The 15,708-nt window shown below is 38.1% G+C and overlaps 1 protein-coding gene across 1 annotated transcript; it reads right to left on the minus strand.

The window, feature by feature from the left end:
- Positions 1–13,138: 13,138 nt before the first annotated feature.
- LOC119622678 (salivary acidic proline-rich phosphoprotein 1/2-like) lies at positions 13,139–14,830 on the minus strand. The gene is made up of 3 exons (XM_037995118.2): positions 14,767–14,830; positions 13,788–13,823; positions 13,139–13,428 (listed from the first exon to the last, which is right to left on the minus strand). The coding sequence occupies exons 1-3, from the start codon at positions 14,828–14,830 to the stop codon at positions 13,139–13,141; spliced, it is 390 nt and encodes a 129-aa protein (XP_037851046.2).
- Positions 14,831–15,708: the final 878 nt, after the last annotated feature.

Consider the following 15,708-nt stretch of genomic DNA (forward strand, 5'->3'; position numbering starts at 1 on the left):
AAAAAGAGCAACACTCCTTCTAAAAATAAAAAACAAACAAACAAACAAACAAACAAACAAAAAAACCTTTATGCTTTTTAGTCAGCAGACATAGAAACACAATATTATAATAAAATACATAAAGAGTTTGAAGGTATCTTTCATTTTTCTCTAACTTTATTTTTTAGCAAAAGCTACTCGATACTCAGTTTTCCCTGATTATCTGAAACACATCTTTCTTACATTTTGTTGAACAGTTGAAGGCTTATTTAAATGAGCATCCAAACAAGATTGACATGTTGCTTTTTGTCAGATGTAAATGGTCCATGAAACAAATAAAGCTTGAACTCTGAGGTCCTCCTTCTGCATAGACCCCTTCCAAGACTCTATTTATTCTAAACACAAGAAAAAGGTATTAACAAGTTTCATGAACTAGCATTGGCCCTATTTCTACCCACTTTTTAAACTTAAGCCTTTATTTTTTTTTCTATCTTCCACTTTCCCAAATGGTCATCCCCCAACACAAACTTCAGTAGTTTGGGGGATATCTGAGATTTTTTTCTGAAAAGAAGACTTGGAAATTCCTACAGAAGTCAATTTCTAAATAATCTGATTCTTATATCTACAGATAAGAGCTAACTATATTCCAGCACTGGTCTAAATGCATAGTGGGATTGCAGATTGTATAATAGATGGGGAAATCCAGAAATTATTCTGTATTGATTTTCAAAGGTCCTATTAAAGTGAGGCTGCTTGTATGACTTTAAATTTTTGCTAATCCACTAGTTTTTACTTGGCAGAACATACTCCCTTTGAAATGCTACCCTACATCAGTATCTGTAGGATTCTCACTTCTCAGTATAGAATAGATGTTAAATGTTAGATTATGTCTGTTTTCCTTTATAATCCATCGGGTCGTTAGAGAAATTCTCATGTTTGAATAAACAAGCAAGCAGCAGCTTCATGGCCCAAATTAATCTGGTCCTTTTTGCTAGTGTCCTGGCCCCACCTGTTTCCACACCTTCCTTTTTAGAGATGATGCTGACTGTGACACATATCAACACAGGGAGGTTCTTTGATTTTTAAAGTGAAGAGCAATTTCCTTGGAGGTTTTACCCTTTAAAAAAGAAATTTATTCTCTGACTTCTCATACATGTCACTACTGTTTATTCTGAAGAGCCCATGACTGGAATACCAGGTACAACCAGTTATTTTTGTATGTTACTTTATTCTTGGTCTTTTGGTTTGTCTTGGGAGACATTCCAGGACAGATTTAATAAGTAGAACTCTGAAATTCTGCCCCCATTTTATACCCTTCTTACCCAGTCATCATGTTCACATAGCTGAGTCCACACTTGGGGAGAAAAGAGAATATGGTAGTAACTTATGAGGACAGGTCCAGTTCACCTGCTACTCTTAGGAAGTTCTGACTGTGAGCTGACCAAGCCTTTAACCAAATCCTTCTCAGAGAGTATATCTGCACTCCATTTCCACTGGCAGGATATCAGCCATGGCAGAACACCTTGGTAGTTAAGAAAAGGAGGAATTTATTTTCACAGATTCAGGGGAATTCTACATTTACTAATCCTACTGGAGACAGATAGCAGAATGCTTAGACACATGGTGAATGAATCTTACTGCAAGTGAATCAAACTGTTTCTTAATTGCAGATCAACCCAGCTACTCCACAGGCAACAGAGTCCATCTCAACACCTGTTTGTGATTTTCATCCTTTTCAACCCGCATAGCTTACTAGAGATTTCACACCATTTTCAATGTGAATTTTAATCCTTCAAAAAAGAATTCAAAGCTTCAATCTCACCAATGTTAATATCAGCTATAAAATTGAATACAGATGTTAAAGACAATCTTTTTTCTCCCTGTTGCTGTTGCTGTTGTTAAGAAGGTGAAGCAACTATTCTTAATTTAATTTTATTTTAAGTTTCACTGTATATGTGCAGCATGTGCCAGTTTGTTACCTAGGTCATGGTGGTTTGCTGCACCTGTCAGCCCATCACCAAGATATTAAGCTCTGCATGCATTAGCTATTTATCCTGATGCTATCCATACCTCCACACTCCCCATAGGCCCCAGTGTGTGTTGTTCCCTTTTCTGTGTCCATGTGTTCTCACTGAAGCAACTATTTTAGTAACCATGAGTATCTGCCTTCTATCCATCACTTTCTAAGAAGGAAGTGAGAATCCTACAGATACTGATGTAGGGGAGCATTTCAAAGGTTTGATTCCATTTTTCTTGAGTTTTGGAACAAGGCCACCACATAAGCACAGGACACAGTGAAGAATGAAATATATACAAAATAAATTAGTTAAGAAATAAAGCAAAGCCACCACTAAATTCTAGGAGATTGAAGAATTGTAGAAATCCAGAGAAGCACCGGATGTGCCTAGCTGAGGCATTGATCCTGGCTGAGTGGAGGGAATTGAAAAAGCACTGGGGAGGAACATTTTTTAGCTGTTCCCCATTTAATAGGGACTCAATAATTGCTCATTGGAATTGAATTTTGAGAGTGGTTTTTATTTTGTCGGGAATATGTCACTTAGCTGCCTTGTGTTAATAAGCATGGTAATTTTATTGGTCCCTGATACTTTACGAACTCTCATTAACACTTTACAGGGCCATCAAAAACATGAAATTAATCTGTGGAAAGTTTATTAGTTTTCCTATGCTGCAATAACACATTACCACAAAGTAAGTGACTTTGTAACTTAAAATTCAGAAATGTGTCATACTGTCTTACATCCATATGGAAAGGCTAAGTTTCATGCTAGAGTTTCTAGGGAAGAATAAAATACCTCTTTCTTCCACATTTAAGGACCATGTGACTACATTGGGTCCACCTAGGTAATCCAGGAAAATCTCTCAACATTCAGGTCAACTGATTAGCAAATGTAATCCCCCTTTGTCATGTAAGTTAACATATTCACTGGTTCTGGGAATGAGGAAGTGTGTGTCTCTGGGAGGTCATTATCCTTCATAGCACACACTGGATGGGCATCTTACTCTCCTAGACCTGGTTTGGTTCAGTGCAGGGTGGAGAGAGTTACCCAGGCTTCTTCCAGATAGTCACATGAGGGTGCAAATGAATTCATATAAAATTAGATGTAATGCAAATATTTGTACTTTAAAGTATATATCTATGCAGTAGTATAAGTCAGAAACTGAAATGGCAGAAATCTACTTTTAATAACCATTTCTGGCCGGGCGCGGTGGCTCAAGCCTGTAATCCCAGCACTTTGGGAGGCCGAGACGGGCGGATCACGAGGTCAGGAGATCGAGACCAACCTGGCTAACACGGTGAAACCCTGTCTCTACTAAAAATACAAAAAAACTAGCCGGGCGAGGTGGCGGGCGCCTGTAGTCCCAGTCACTTAGGAGGCTGAGGCAGGAGAAGGGCGTAAACCCGGGAGGCAGAGGTTGCAGTGAGCTGAGATCCGGCCATTGCACTCCAGCCCGGGCAACAGAGCAAGACTCCGTCTCAAAAAAAAAAAAAATAAAAAAAAATAACCATTTCCATTTAATGTAATTGTTGGTATTTGTAAGCCATTTGTGTTTTTTCGTATTTATACTACTTTTGATTGTTTTCTTTTTCCCGATCTCCTGTGGATGCCTTAAAATGTTTTTGATTCCATTTTACTTGATCTGTAAATTTTTTGCATGACTCTCTATATAGCATTGTTAGTGGTTGCTCTGTGTTATGTAGCTATGAAAAACATAGTTTTTCACAATCTAGTGGTGTGCACATTTTACCCTATTAGGTGAAATATGGAAAAATTGCTTCTTTGTCTTCTTAACCACTCCTGTTTGTAATAGAATCATATTAAACATATCTCTACATGCATTTAACCTCACAGTAAGTGTTGTCATTTTTGCTTTGACATAATTTATTGTCTTCCAATTTTGCAGCTGAGAAATCTGAACTGGGTCTCAATGGGTTAAATCCATGTCTCAAGGTTGAGTTCCTTTCTGTAGGTTCCAGAGAAAAATCTCACTATCTTGCCACATTCCGTAGTCCTCTTCCATCTTTAATGCTAGAAAGCTAGCAATGGCCATTTGAGCCATTTGAAACTCATGCAGAAAACTCGAGAAGGATAGAAAGATATTTTGTATTTACCTACTTTGTATTACCAGTTTTTATTTTTGGTGTATTGTCGTTGTTGTGGTTGTTATTCATTACTGACGTTCCAAAATGTTCTCTTCTATCTTTTCTTTTATGATTAGTGACCTTCATAGAACCATTTTATGTGATAGATTTGTTGGAAAGAAATTCTCTTAGACTTTTTTTTCTTTTCTGTCTTCCAAGAATGCCTGGATTTTCTTTTTACTATTGATGAGTAGTTTTATTGGACATAAATATCTGGTTGACACATTTTTTCTTTCAGCACTTTAAATATTTTAGTTACGTTCTTCTGGTTATTTTGCTCTCTGGTAATAACACCATTGTTATTCATATTGTGTATTCTTCTAGCTATGGTGTCATTTCTTTCTTGCTGCTTTCAAAACATTTGTTTTAGTTTTCAGAAATTTGACTACAGTCTCACTTGCATGGATTTTCTTAGGTATATTCTGGTTTGCAATTGCCTGGCTTATTGCATCTGTAGGTTTATGCCCATTGCAGTTTTGGAGAATTTTCAGCCATTATATCTTTGAGTTCTCTTTTAGTAACATTCTCATTGTTCTTCCCTTCTGAAGCTCAGATTTCATCATTACCACATTATTTGCTATAGCCTTTCATGTTTGTAATAGTATGTAAAATTTCACCCTGTGTTTATCAGAGTATATAATTGCTATTAATCAAGCCTGAAGAATACTCTTTCCTCCATCATTTCTGTCTGTTACTGATCACACCCAATAACATTTTATTTAATTTTATATGTTACATACCCCAGTATCAAAATTTCTATGTCATTATACTAGATAGTTCCTTTTACCTGCTGCGAAAGTTTTTTTCTATTTATTTTGAGAGTGTACACACTGACCTAAAAATGGATGTCTATAACACCTCCTTCAATGTGATTGAAAGTCTCATCGTTTCAATATCCAAATCTTTTCAAGGTTGTCATATGTTGATGGTTTAACTCCTTGGAAATTGGTTGATTGTTTCTGATTTTGTAAAGCATGTTGAGTCATTTTCTATTTTACCCCCCACACAGCATCTTCTCTGTTTAAAATACACAAAAATTTCAACGAGGCAAATTTTGGATATTGGAGGGTAGAGGCACTCATGCTTCATTGAGATCCACCCGCTGGTTCAGATGGCAGGGCAGTTTGTCCCACTTACATTTTTCTACTTGGAGCTTCTGCCTGGATGATTCTCTATGACTCGTAATGAGATAAAGCTGTAAGTATATTTAACATCAAACCATATATAGTGTGCACTGCATGGGTCCCGAACATCTTCTTCACAAAATCTTTATTTTTCTTTTGTGCACCCTATCCACTAAATCCTTTTTTCTCTTTTGTGCCCCATTTGCTCAACCCTCAACTGAACTTGAGCATTTCTTTATCCTTTTTTCCCTACAAAAACACCAGAGTTTAACACCGGCTTAATTACAGTCTATTATAGTACCCAGGTATGCCTGCTGTCTTCTGATGGGAGATTTACAGAGTGCAGGATAATGAGGTTGGGGTAAAAACTATGACTACAGGCCCGGTGCAATGGCTCACACCTGTAATCCCGCTACTTTGGAAGGCAGACATGGGAGGATTCCTTGACACCAGGAATTTGAGATCAGTTTGGGCAACAGAGTGAGTCCCAGTCTTTACAAAAAATTACAAAAGGATCCTGGCTTTGTGGTTTGTGCCTGTAGTCCCAGTGTATTGGGAGGGTGAGCTGGGACGATTGCTTGAACCTGGGAAATTGAGGCTAAAGTGAGCCATGATTGTGTCTCTGTACTCCAGCCTAATAGAAAGAACGAGTCAAAGTCAAAGTCAAAAAAAAAAAAAAAGACTGGAGCAACAAAAATGATTCTCTTTTTACTTGACTTCATGCTCCAGGGTTTCCCTTTTTACAGTGCATCTCCTAGTGTCAAGGGAGTCTAAAGCCTTGGAGTCTCTTACTTTTCTTCCACTCACATGTCACAGTGGCTCCATGCTCTATCCCCCAGCACTCCTTCTCTAATTCCCACAGAGCCAAGTAGAATAGCGATTTGAGCACATATAAGCAATTTTAATCCCTACCATCCTTGCTGTTTTACAATATTTTGGGAAGGGTTTGTAAGACCTTTAGTCTCACTTGACCCAGTGATAACTCAGGCCTAGTTCAAATCCTTAAAGGAACTGAGATCAGAGGAGAGGAAAGGAAGTGATAGAGAGATATGGAATAAGTGTCTTCATGCAAGTAAGCAAGACACATTTAATTTTATATTCAAACAGTGCAGACATTGCCAAAACTCAGTTGAATAAATATTTGAATCTTAGTTCTCCCCAAAGATCTACAACAGGGATGGGAGATCTTTAATCCTTCTACCTCCTGTTACCTGTGGAATAAAGCAAACATAAAAGTGTCATTTGGTAAGTTTGTTTCAATTCTACCACCAAATACTCAGTTTTCAACCATTTCCCTATTCTATACATTAATGAACAGCATAAAGGAAATTATCATACAATTTGTTCAATATACCAGCTATTGATATGCCTTTTTTACATTATTAACTGAAAAATAATAAGCGTCCTTACAGATGTTATGAGATTACAAAACAAAAAGCATCCAAAGGATCTAAATTAGGATGCAATGTGGATATCTAATGATTTTCTATCAGAACTCTCACCAATTGCCCTGTTTGATGACAAAAATGAACGGGAGCACTGTCATGGTGAAGTACTCTGCAGAAGCTTTCCCAGGCATTTGTCTACTAAAGTTTTGGCTTTCTCAAAATAGTCTCAGAATAAGAAGATGTTGTCACTCTTTGGCCCTCCAGAAAGTCAACAAGCAAAATGCCTTGCGCTTCCCAATAAACTCTTGCCATTACCTTTGCACTTTCCTCATCCACTCTTCCTTTGACTAGACCACTTCCACCTCTTGATCGCCATTGCTTTGATTGTGTTTTGTTTCAGGATTGTACTGATAAAGCCATGTTATATCTGCTGTCACAAATCTTTGAAGAAATCCTTCAGGATCTTTATCCCCTTTATTTAAATTTTCAGGGAAACCTCTGCTCTTTTCTGTAGCTGGTCTTGTTGCCACAGTTCGGGCATCCACAGAGTGAAATATTTGCTCAACGTTAATTTTTCAGTTAGAATCATGTAAGCTGAACCAATTAAAAAGCCTGAAGGAGGAGGAGGAGGAGGAAGAGGAGGGGGAGGAGGAGAACGAGACAACAACAAGGAAGACCAGTGTGGCCATGTGGCCATAGCTGGATCAATTAAGTACACAGCAGTAAATCAGTTCAGAGACTGGTAGGGCTCCACCCAAAGGAACTTGGCCACATTCAAAATTAGGATTTTGTTCTTATGGTGTAAAAGAGGGGGCCAGGCACAGTGGCTTATGCCTATAATCCCAGCACTTTGAGAGGCCAAGGTGGTTGTATCACCTGAGGTTAGGAGTTCAAGACCAGCCTGACTAATATGGTGAAACCTGTCTCTGTTAAAAATACAAAAATTATCTTGTTGTGGTGGCACATGCCTGTCATCCCAGCTACTTGGGAGGCTAAGGCAGGAGAATCACTTGAATCCAGGAGGCACAGGTTGCAGTAAGCCGAGATCGTGCCACCGCATCCAGCCTGGGTGATGGAGTGAGACTCCATCTCAAATAAATAAATAAATAAATAAATAAATAAATAAATAAAGGAGGACATGAACTAAAAAACATATATGTGTAATATGATTATTAAGTAGTTACAGTGAGGAATTAACTCGAGAAAAAAATAGACTTGCAATTTGGGGTAAGTTAGAAACGAGGCTTGCTTAGATGGGCAGACAGTGGTGATTGTGCTACAAATGGCTGCGATAGAAATGTATTTTGAAGGTTGAACTTTAACATAGCATAGTCTGTTTGACCTGATGAAATGTGATGTATGAGGAAGAGTCAAGAATGTCTTGTAGTTGGCAAAATCACACAGATGAATATAGATGCTACTTACCAAGGTGAAACAGAGTTGAAAGACAATAAACTTGTAGCTACAGGAGGCAAGCAGCAGAGGCAGAAGAAACCCTTGGAGACTGTGAGAGATCCCTGGAGATGTTGATAAAGTGTTCCAGGAAGAAAGATATGTTCAAGAGTGATATATTGCTCAGAGGTCAAATGAGATGCAAGACTGAAAATGGATTCCTGAATTGACTGGAATGAAGGTTAAAGATGACCGTCACACGATTGGAGTGCAAAGTATGAAAGGCTCTATAATGAACGTGGAAGAAAACTTGGAGGTGAGGAAACTTGGAGGAAATACCGTCAATATATATTTCAAGAATTTTGCAATAAGAATAGCAGGCAAATAATGTGATAGTAAAGAAATATTACGAGTTTTAGGAAGACCTTTGTAAAAATGGGAGTTGCTTCAGCAGGCTTGTGCTGATTGAAATAATTCCATGGAGCATACAGATAAGATTCAGGAGACAAAAGGATCATGTGCAGAATCAAAATCCTTGATTCCGCAATGTGATATAAAATCAAGTAGGAAGGGAAAAGATAGACTCAAGGAGGTTTCACTTAAGATAATAGGAGAGAACTGGGCTCCAGCTGGATGTGGGTTGGTCAACTTGGTAGCTACTGTGGTAAGATCATTCTGTTCTGATTCTTTTTGAATTTCTTAGTGAAAGCACTTAGGCTATCAGAGGAGACTGTGGCAGTTTTCTAATATTGAGCCATTCTCACCATCCTCTTTCAACATGGTAGATTATTTTCACACAGCATTGACTTATTTATTTACTTGTGAGTATTTTTCCTTTGCAGGTCTACTTATTTTCATTGATGAGCCTCACAGAAGGAATTCTGAAAGAATGTTACCTTTCTTATAATTTAGAAAAATTTAAACTAGAATTATCTGCTCAAAGTGATTAACAAATGCTGCAAAAGAATTTTCTGTGTTCATTGACATTGGAGATGACAGTGACAGTTGCTTGCAGAGAGTTTCCTATATGAACATCATTCATTTCTTTTAGGATTTTATATTCAATTTTTCTGACAATTCTTGAGTCATATTTGATAACTTATGTTAAAGTAATATTAATGTCATTGACATTTTTATATCAGAAGAGTTTTACATCTGTTATTTTTTTCAAAATTTTACACTTCTATGATTAATTTTTCCGTCTCATTTTTGAAGTTTGTTATTTTTTTCTTTTTTACTTAATAAAATTACATAATGTATGTATCTTTTATTTTCGCTTAAGAACTAGACTTTCCATCTGTTATAAATTAGATTGTGTCTGTTTTCTCATTCTAGATATTTTAATTTGGGTGGTACACAAACAAAGATTGATATTATGTGAGCAATATTTCCCTATATTAACCAACACGTTCCTAAGATGTTAGATTTGAAAAGCCTGCATTTCTAATTGTCATAATTAAATTTCCATTTTAAATATCTACCAGTATAGACAACATACAAGCAGGCACTAACTATTTTTGAAAAAAGAGAACTAATTAGACTTTTACAAATAGCCTGGTAAGAAAGAAAATGCTAAAAAACATATGAGGAGACAAAGTGATCCTATTTTGTTTGAAAGCCTAGAAAAAAGCAGTGTCAGAGACTATTTTACCTAGGTTTTTTGACAAAGAAATCTTAATATTTTTAACTTGGAGCATTTATTTCCTCATAATTTAATGTCTGCTATTATTTCTTAAAATCATTATTGGGGAGCAGACATGACATGATACTATAGGTATATGTTTCAAGAACTTTGCAATAAGGAAGGCAGACAAATAATGTCATAGTAAGGAAGAATTAAGAGCCTTAGGGAGCCCTTAGTAAAAATGAGAGCTGTTTCAGCAAGTTTGTGCTGCTTGAAATAATCCCATGGAGCATACAGGTAAGATTCAGGAGACAAAAGGATCATGTGCAGAATCAAAATCCTTGATTAGGCAATGAGATGAAAAATCAAGTAGGAATGGAAAAGATAGAGGCAAGGAGGCTTCACCTAGGATAATAGGAGAGAACTGGGCTCAAACTACATGTGGGTTGGTCAATTTGGTGGCTTTTGTGGTGAGATCATTCTGTTCTGATTGTTTTTGAACTTCTTAGTGAAAGCACTTAGGCTATCAGTTGAGATAGTAGCAATTTTCCAATATTGAGCCATCTTTATCATCCTCTTTCAACATGGTGGATTATTTTCTGCACAGATTGACTTGTTTATTTACTTCTGAGTATTTTTCCTTTGCAGGTCTACTTATTTTCATGAATGAGCCTCACAGAATGAATTCTGAATGTTTTTAGCCTTTGCTATAATTTCAAAAAACAAACTAGAGATATCTGTTCCTATGCTTAACAAATTCAGCATAAGAATTTTCTGTGTTCATTGACACTGGAGATGACAGTGACAGTTGCTTGCAGAGAGTCTCCTCTCAACATCATGCATTCCTCTTAGGTTATTTTACGTTCAATTTTTCTGACACTTCTTGAGTCATATTTGATAACTTACATTAAAGTAATATTAGTGTCATTGACATTTTTATATCAGAAGAGTTTTACATCATGTTTTCTGATTTTTTTCAAAATTTTACATATCTGTGATTAATTTCTCCCTCTCATTTCTGAAGTTTTTATTGTTTTCTGCTTTTTTAATGAAACTATAAGATGTTTGTTTCTTTTATTGTCGCTTAAGAACTAGACTTTCTGTCTGTTATAAATTAGAGTGTTTCTCTGTTTTCTCATTCTAGATATTTTAATTTGGGTGGTACACAGAAAAAAATGACATTATGCAAGCAATAATTTGCTGTATTAACTAACATGTTAGAAATCTCTTAGATTTCAAAAGTCTACATTTCTAATTGTCATAATTAAATTTCCATAAGGAGATACTATTTTTTTTAAAAAAGAACTAATTAGAATTTTACAAAGAGCCTGATAAGAAAGAAAATGTTAAAAAAATATATGAATACGCAATGTGTTCCTATTTTGTTTGAAAGCCTAGAGAAAACCAATGTCAGAGACTATTGCACTTAAATTTTTTGACAAAGAAATCTTAAGATTTTTAACTTGGGAGCATTTAATTCCTCACAATTTCATGTCCACTGTTCTTTCCTAAAATCATTAGTGGGAAGCAGACATGACGATATCCACTAGTTTTCCACGTATGTGATCTGCTTAGTCTTCATCCTTTAGGGGAGTCATTTTGATTATTCAAAAATTTAGAAGAGGAAACTTAGGCTCTCAGATGTAAGTAGCTTCCTATGAGTCCAGAGTTAGCAAGAGAGAGTTGTTAAACTACAATCTGAGAGAGTCCAAATTCTTTGCTTATTCAAGTCATGCTGCCTCCGATGAAATCCATTTAGGTTTTCTTAAGAATAGTAAACTAATAGGCAAGGATAGAACTGATCAAAGATAAAATAGGGGAAAATAGGTCTAATGGCTTCTGGGGAATAGAGGCATAGAACCATACTCGTTTCCCTAGAAAACAAAATTGGTTACTTTTGAACTTGTTAAAATTTCTCTCAGCTTCTGGGACTTTCTTTCACTGGTATTGTTTTTCTTACATTCATAAGCTTACTGGAATATCAGGAAATGACCTGAAAATAATTGTACAATTTAAATTCGAGCTATAGAAGACAGAGAAGGAAAGAAACAGTGGAACTCCTTCCCCAGGCAGATGACTTAAGGATAAGGAGGGGAGAAGCTTGCTGGAAACATAAAGGAGAAGGGGTCCTGGATGTTCGTACAATGTGAACATGGCTCTCAGATTCCAGAGTCCCAAACACTCAGAAACAGACACCACCATCAGAAATTGCAAGCTGATTGTTTTATTGGTATTCTGTAGTTAGAGCATGACCCCGTGTTTCATAGTGTCTGAAACACTATTTTCTTCTTATTCACTTCCTGAAAAAGACAAACAAACAAGGAAGATTATAGACAACACTTGACCTGGCAGGAAATGTCTAATCCCTCACTGGTGTACTGCAGTGAGGGAGATGCAAGTCCCTACTCTTGCCCTCTATCCCTTCTACAGCCCCCTTCTCCTTAGTAATATTTTCTTTGTTCACTCTTTAAGCCATTGCAGGTAATGTGATTTAAACTGTTGCTTAGATGAGAAAGAGAAACAAGTATTGTTATGTTGTTCAAGCTTTGTTGCTGTTGGTTATGTAAGGGCTATTTTTACAAAGATAGGCACTGCAACATATCATGTAATAGTGAGAATGTGAAACCAGCCTCAATGTCCAGTGACAGGGATTGGTTAAATAGATTTTGGAACGACCAAACAATAGAATAGTATCCAATTGTAAAAACAAACTAACCAACAAACACTGAAGAGATCTAAATGAACTCATGTGAATGTTTTCTAAACAATAAATTTTTCCTTTGAGTAAGACACAAATCTGAATATAGAGTATGGTATAAGTGGTTGTAATAAAAGCATTATATATATTTATGTAGCAATAAATATTTCAAAAAGTAGATTCCAAAGAGTAAAAGGTGGGGGTTTTGAGAAGGATAGAAGGGAAGAAAGATGAGTTAGGCTCTTACTATTTAGCTCTGTACCTTTTTGTTCACTGAGATTAGTTTTTGTTAGCTTACGGATGTATGACTTTAAATGTAAGTATTTTAAAAATGAGATACCATTTAACAGCTGAAAGTTCAAGGACCATTTAGCGGGAATACTGTACATGAAAGCCTGATGTGAGGCAGGACTGAGCAAAGCATGTCCAGGTGAAAACTTTAAATGGGAGTCTTTGAATTTGAGGAAAGAAAATAGAGAGCCAAAAGGAGAACATGGTTCTACATCCTCATCATCAACCCTATTTAAGACATGTAATTTGAACATAGTGATTTCCAAAATCAGAATTGCCTTCAAGAGCTTCTGTAAAACACAGGATCTTGATACCCTATACAAGAATATCTGAATAACAATTTTTAGAAATGTGTTCCAGGACAAGGCAATCTTAACAGCTTTTCAATGGACTCATTGGCACAATGAAGTTGGAGAACTGTAGCAGTTGGAGCCTTTGATGGAGAATAAACTGGAATCACACCTGTCGTGGAATCCTAGATTACTGGGGAGACTGCTCCTTTGGAGGTCTTGATGGGCGGCTCCCTTGGGAAGGTGGAGGTGTTCCAGGAGGAGGTGAGGGACGATGATGGTGATGGCCTCCTGGTTTCTGTGTGTTTTGTGGCTCTCCTGTGGGAGGTGGTGGACGGTGGTGGTGGCCTCCGTGATGGGGTTGTTCCTGCTGAGGGCCATCATCCTCGTTTCCATCACCAGCAGGGTGTTTAGATAGCTGTTCTCCCAAAGGTGGTCCCTGATGCGCCTCATCTATGAACTGGTCAGAGTCTCCCTCATCTGTGTGAGTTGAAACAAGAAGAGCTGAGCTCAGTGCTGGAAAACCCTCCTGTCTTCATACCTCTCTGTCTTCACCACAGAGCCCTTCTCTCCCTGACCTGCGTCTCAACTCCCAACCTCCCCGATTCCCAAGGCTTCCTGATTAGACCTCCTCTTCATCCACATAAGGGTGATGAAAAATCAAATTTCTTTGTTCATTGTCCCCAGAATCAAGGCTGGGAGAAAACTACTTATATCTCTGGGGCACTGACATTAGTCAATTCCTGAGAAGAAAATGTTGATAAGAAGACACTTGAAAATTCATCAATTCTTCAGGAAAAAATGGAGACAAAATTTACTGAGAATTTATTGGAATTTACCTGATATTATGGAGGGAACGTCTTCCTGGCTGACATCTAGAAAAGAAGTAGAGGATGATGGGAAAAGTTACTTCGTGCATCTTTCAGGGCTCATAGTGTCCTACGAGGAAAAGGGACCTCTGATCACACCCTGTGCATCTCCCTTTGTGACCTCATCAGTCACTGTCTGATGCTACTGGAAGTGGAGGAAGACGTAAGGGGAAGCAGGGTTGTTACTACACTGAGCATCAACCAGGAACTCAACAGAGAAGGGCCCCTGTTGGTCCTGTTATGATTCCTCAAGCCTTAGTGCTTATTTAGTTAAACTGCTCTGAGTATTTCAATGACATATTTGGGGATTCTTCTGCCCTCTTTCATCTGTAAATATGTTGCTTATGTTTGCAAGCTTTCTCAACAGGAGCCACCAGAAGTAACCACTTGGATACAGTCTGACACGTGCCACTCCCAGCACCTTGAAATACTACATGCAGGAGAGAAGAAAATGACTGTTTCACTCTGGTTATTCTCTACCTCTGTGTAGACAGAGACAAGTGTTTTACCCATTTCTCTGTCTCAGCAGTAGCTCTGACATGTGTTTATCTCCTTCATGATGCTCAGCCACTGTACAGCAAGGCCAGCATCATCCCTGTCTACCGGGATCAGTACAGGATCCTCACAGCTGCACTTCCCTGACTCTGTCTTGCGTTCTCCGCGTCCTTCACAGCAGTCCCATGTCCCTATAAATGCAAATCTCACTCTCTCACTCCCCGGTACAAATTCTTTATCGGGTTTATTTGTGCAATCAATAAACTATGAGGCCTGGATGAGGAATGAAGGCACAACAGGTCTTCTGATCCTTGGCATGAGAACTCTGCAGTCCCATCTGTTTGCAGCCCCATCTGTTTTCTCATCCTCTTCTCTTCCCTCCACTTTCCCCCTCTATAGCGTTTGTCCGTAAACCCCAATCAGAGTCACAATATCTTCCCCCAACTGGTCTTACCTTCACTTGAGCTCTGAACTGAGCTGAAGGCCAGCAGGGCCACTGACAGCAGAATCAGAAGCATCTTGCAGGAGGCTCTGGAGTCACTCCCAACTTCGTGCTGGGAGAACGTGTCAGCTCCCTTTAAAAAGACAAGCAGAACAATGGCGCATCTGAGCTCCCTACTGGGTGGGCCTCATCACCTCAGAGACTGGGTTCTGCTTTGCTTACTGCAGGTCAAGTGTATCCCTCATTTCTTTTGGGACTCTAGCCCAGCAGGAAGGGTTGGGTAGGACGTTGTTTGTGTCTAATTTCTAAAAGGTACAACTATGACTTGGATACATGTTTTGACAGAACTGTGTCCAAGCAATCAGCACAGTGTCAGAATTGAACTTTCGACATCATTTGGTTTTCAATCTGTTTGGGAAGACTCTATTCTGATTTCCACTGTGCTTTCTGTTTCTGTGTATGTGTGTTTGTGTCGGTGTGTCAGGGGGTGGGGGTTGGGCAGTGATCCTGCAGCTGACAGTGAAGATGGTCAATATCTCTGACTCTTTTTATACCTTATTTCCATCTCTCGTAATGTGTGTGTGTGTGTGTGTGGATATTTTCACATTTAGCTAAATTTTTTATGTCATAGAGATGGCCTCTGCTTATCTGTGAGATGTGTGAGGACAGCACACCCCTGGGCACACATAGATGAGAGAAAGCTTCCGCGCCGCCTGCTCAGGCTACAGGAACTGTCCAAACTCTGTGGATCTCACTATGCTCAGGCAAGCCTTGGTGCTGTACAACACAGGCAAGCTAAAAAATTTGTATTTTAAAAATATCTTTAGGGATTATTAAAGCAAGACTGAACACAGAAACCACCAAGGGATTTCTAGACCTGAACAAACTGAATATATGGTTCCCTAAGTGAGCCACACAATGTCATATAGCTAAGACCTCTACTTTCTCCAGAAT

The sequence above is a fragment of the Chlorocebus sabaeus genome, chromosome 11, assembly GCF_047675955.1.
Source record: "Chlorocebus sabaeus isolate Y175 chromosome 11, mChlSab1.0.hap1, whole genome shotgun sequence".
NCBI lineage: Eukaryota > Metazoa > Chordata > Mammalia > Primates > Cercopithecidae > Chlorocebus > Chlorocebus sabaeus.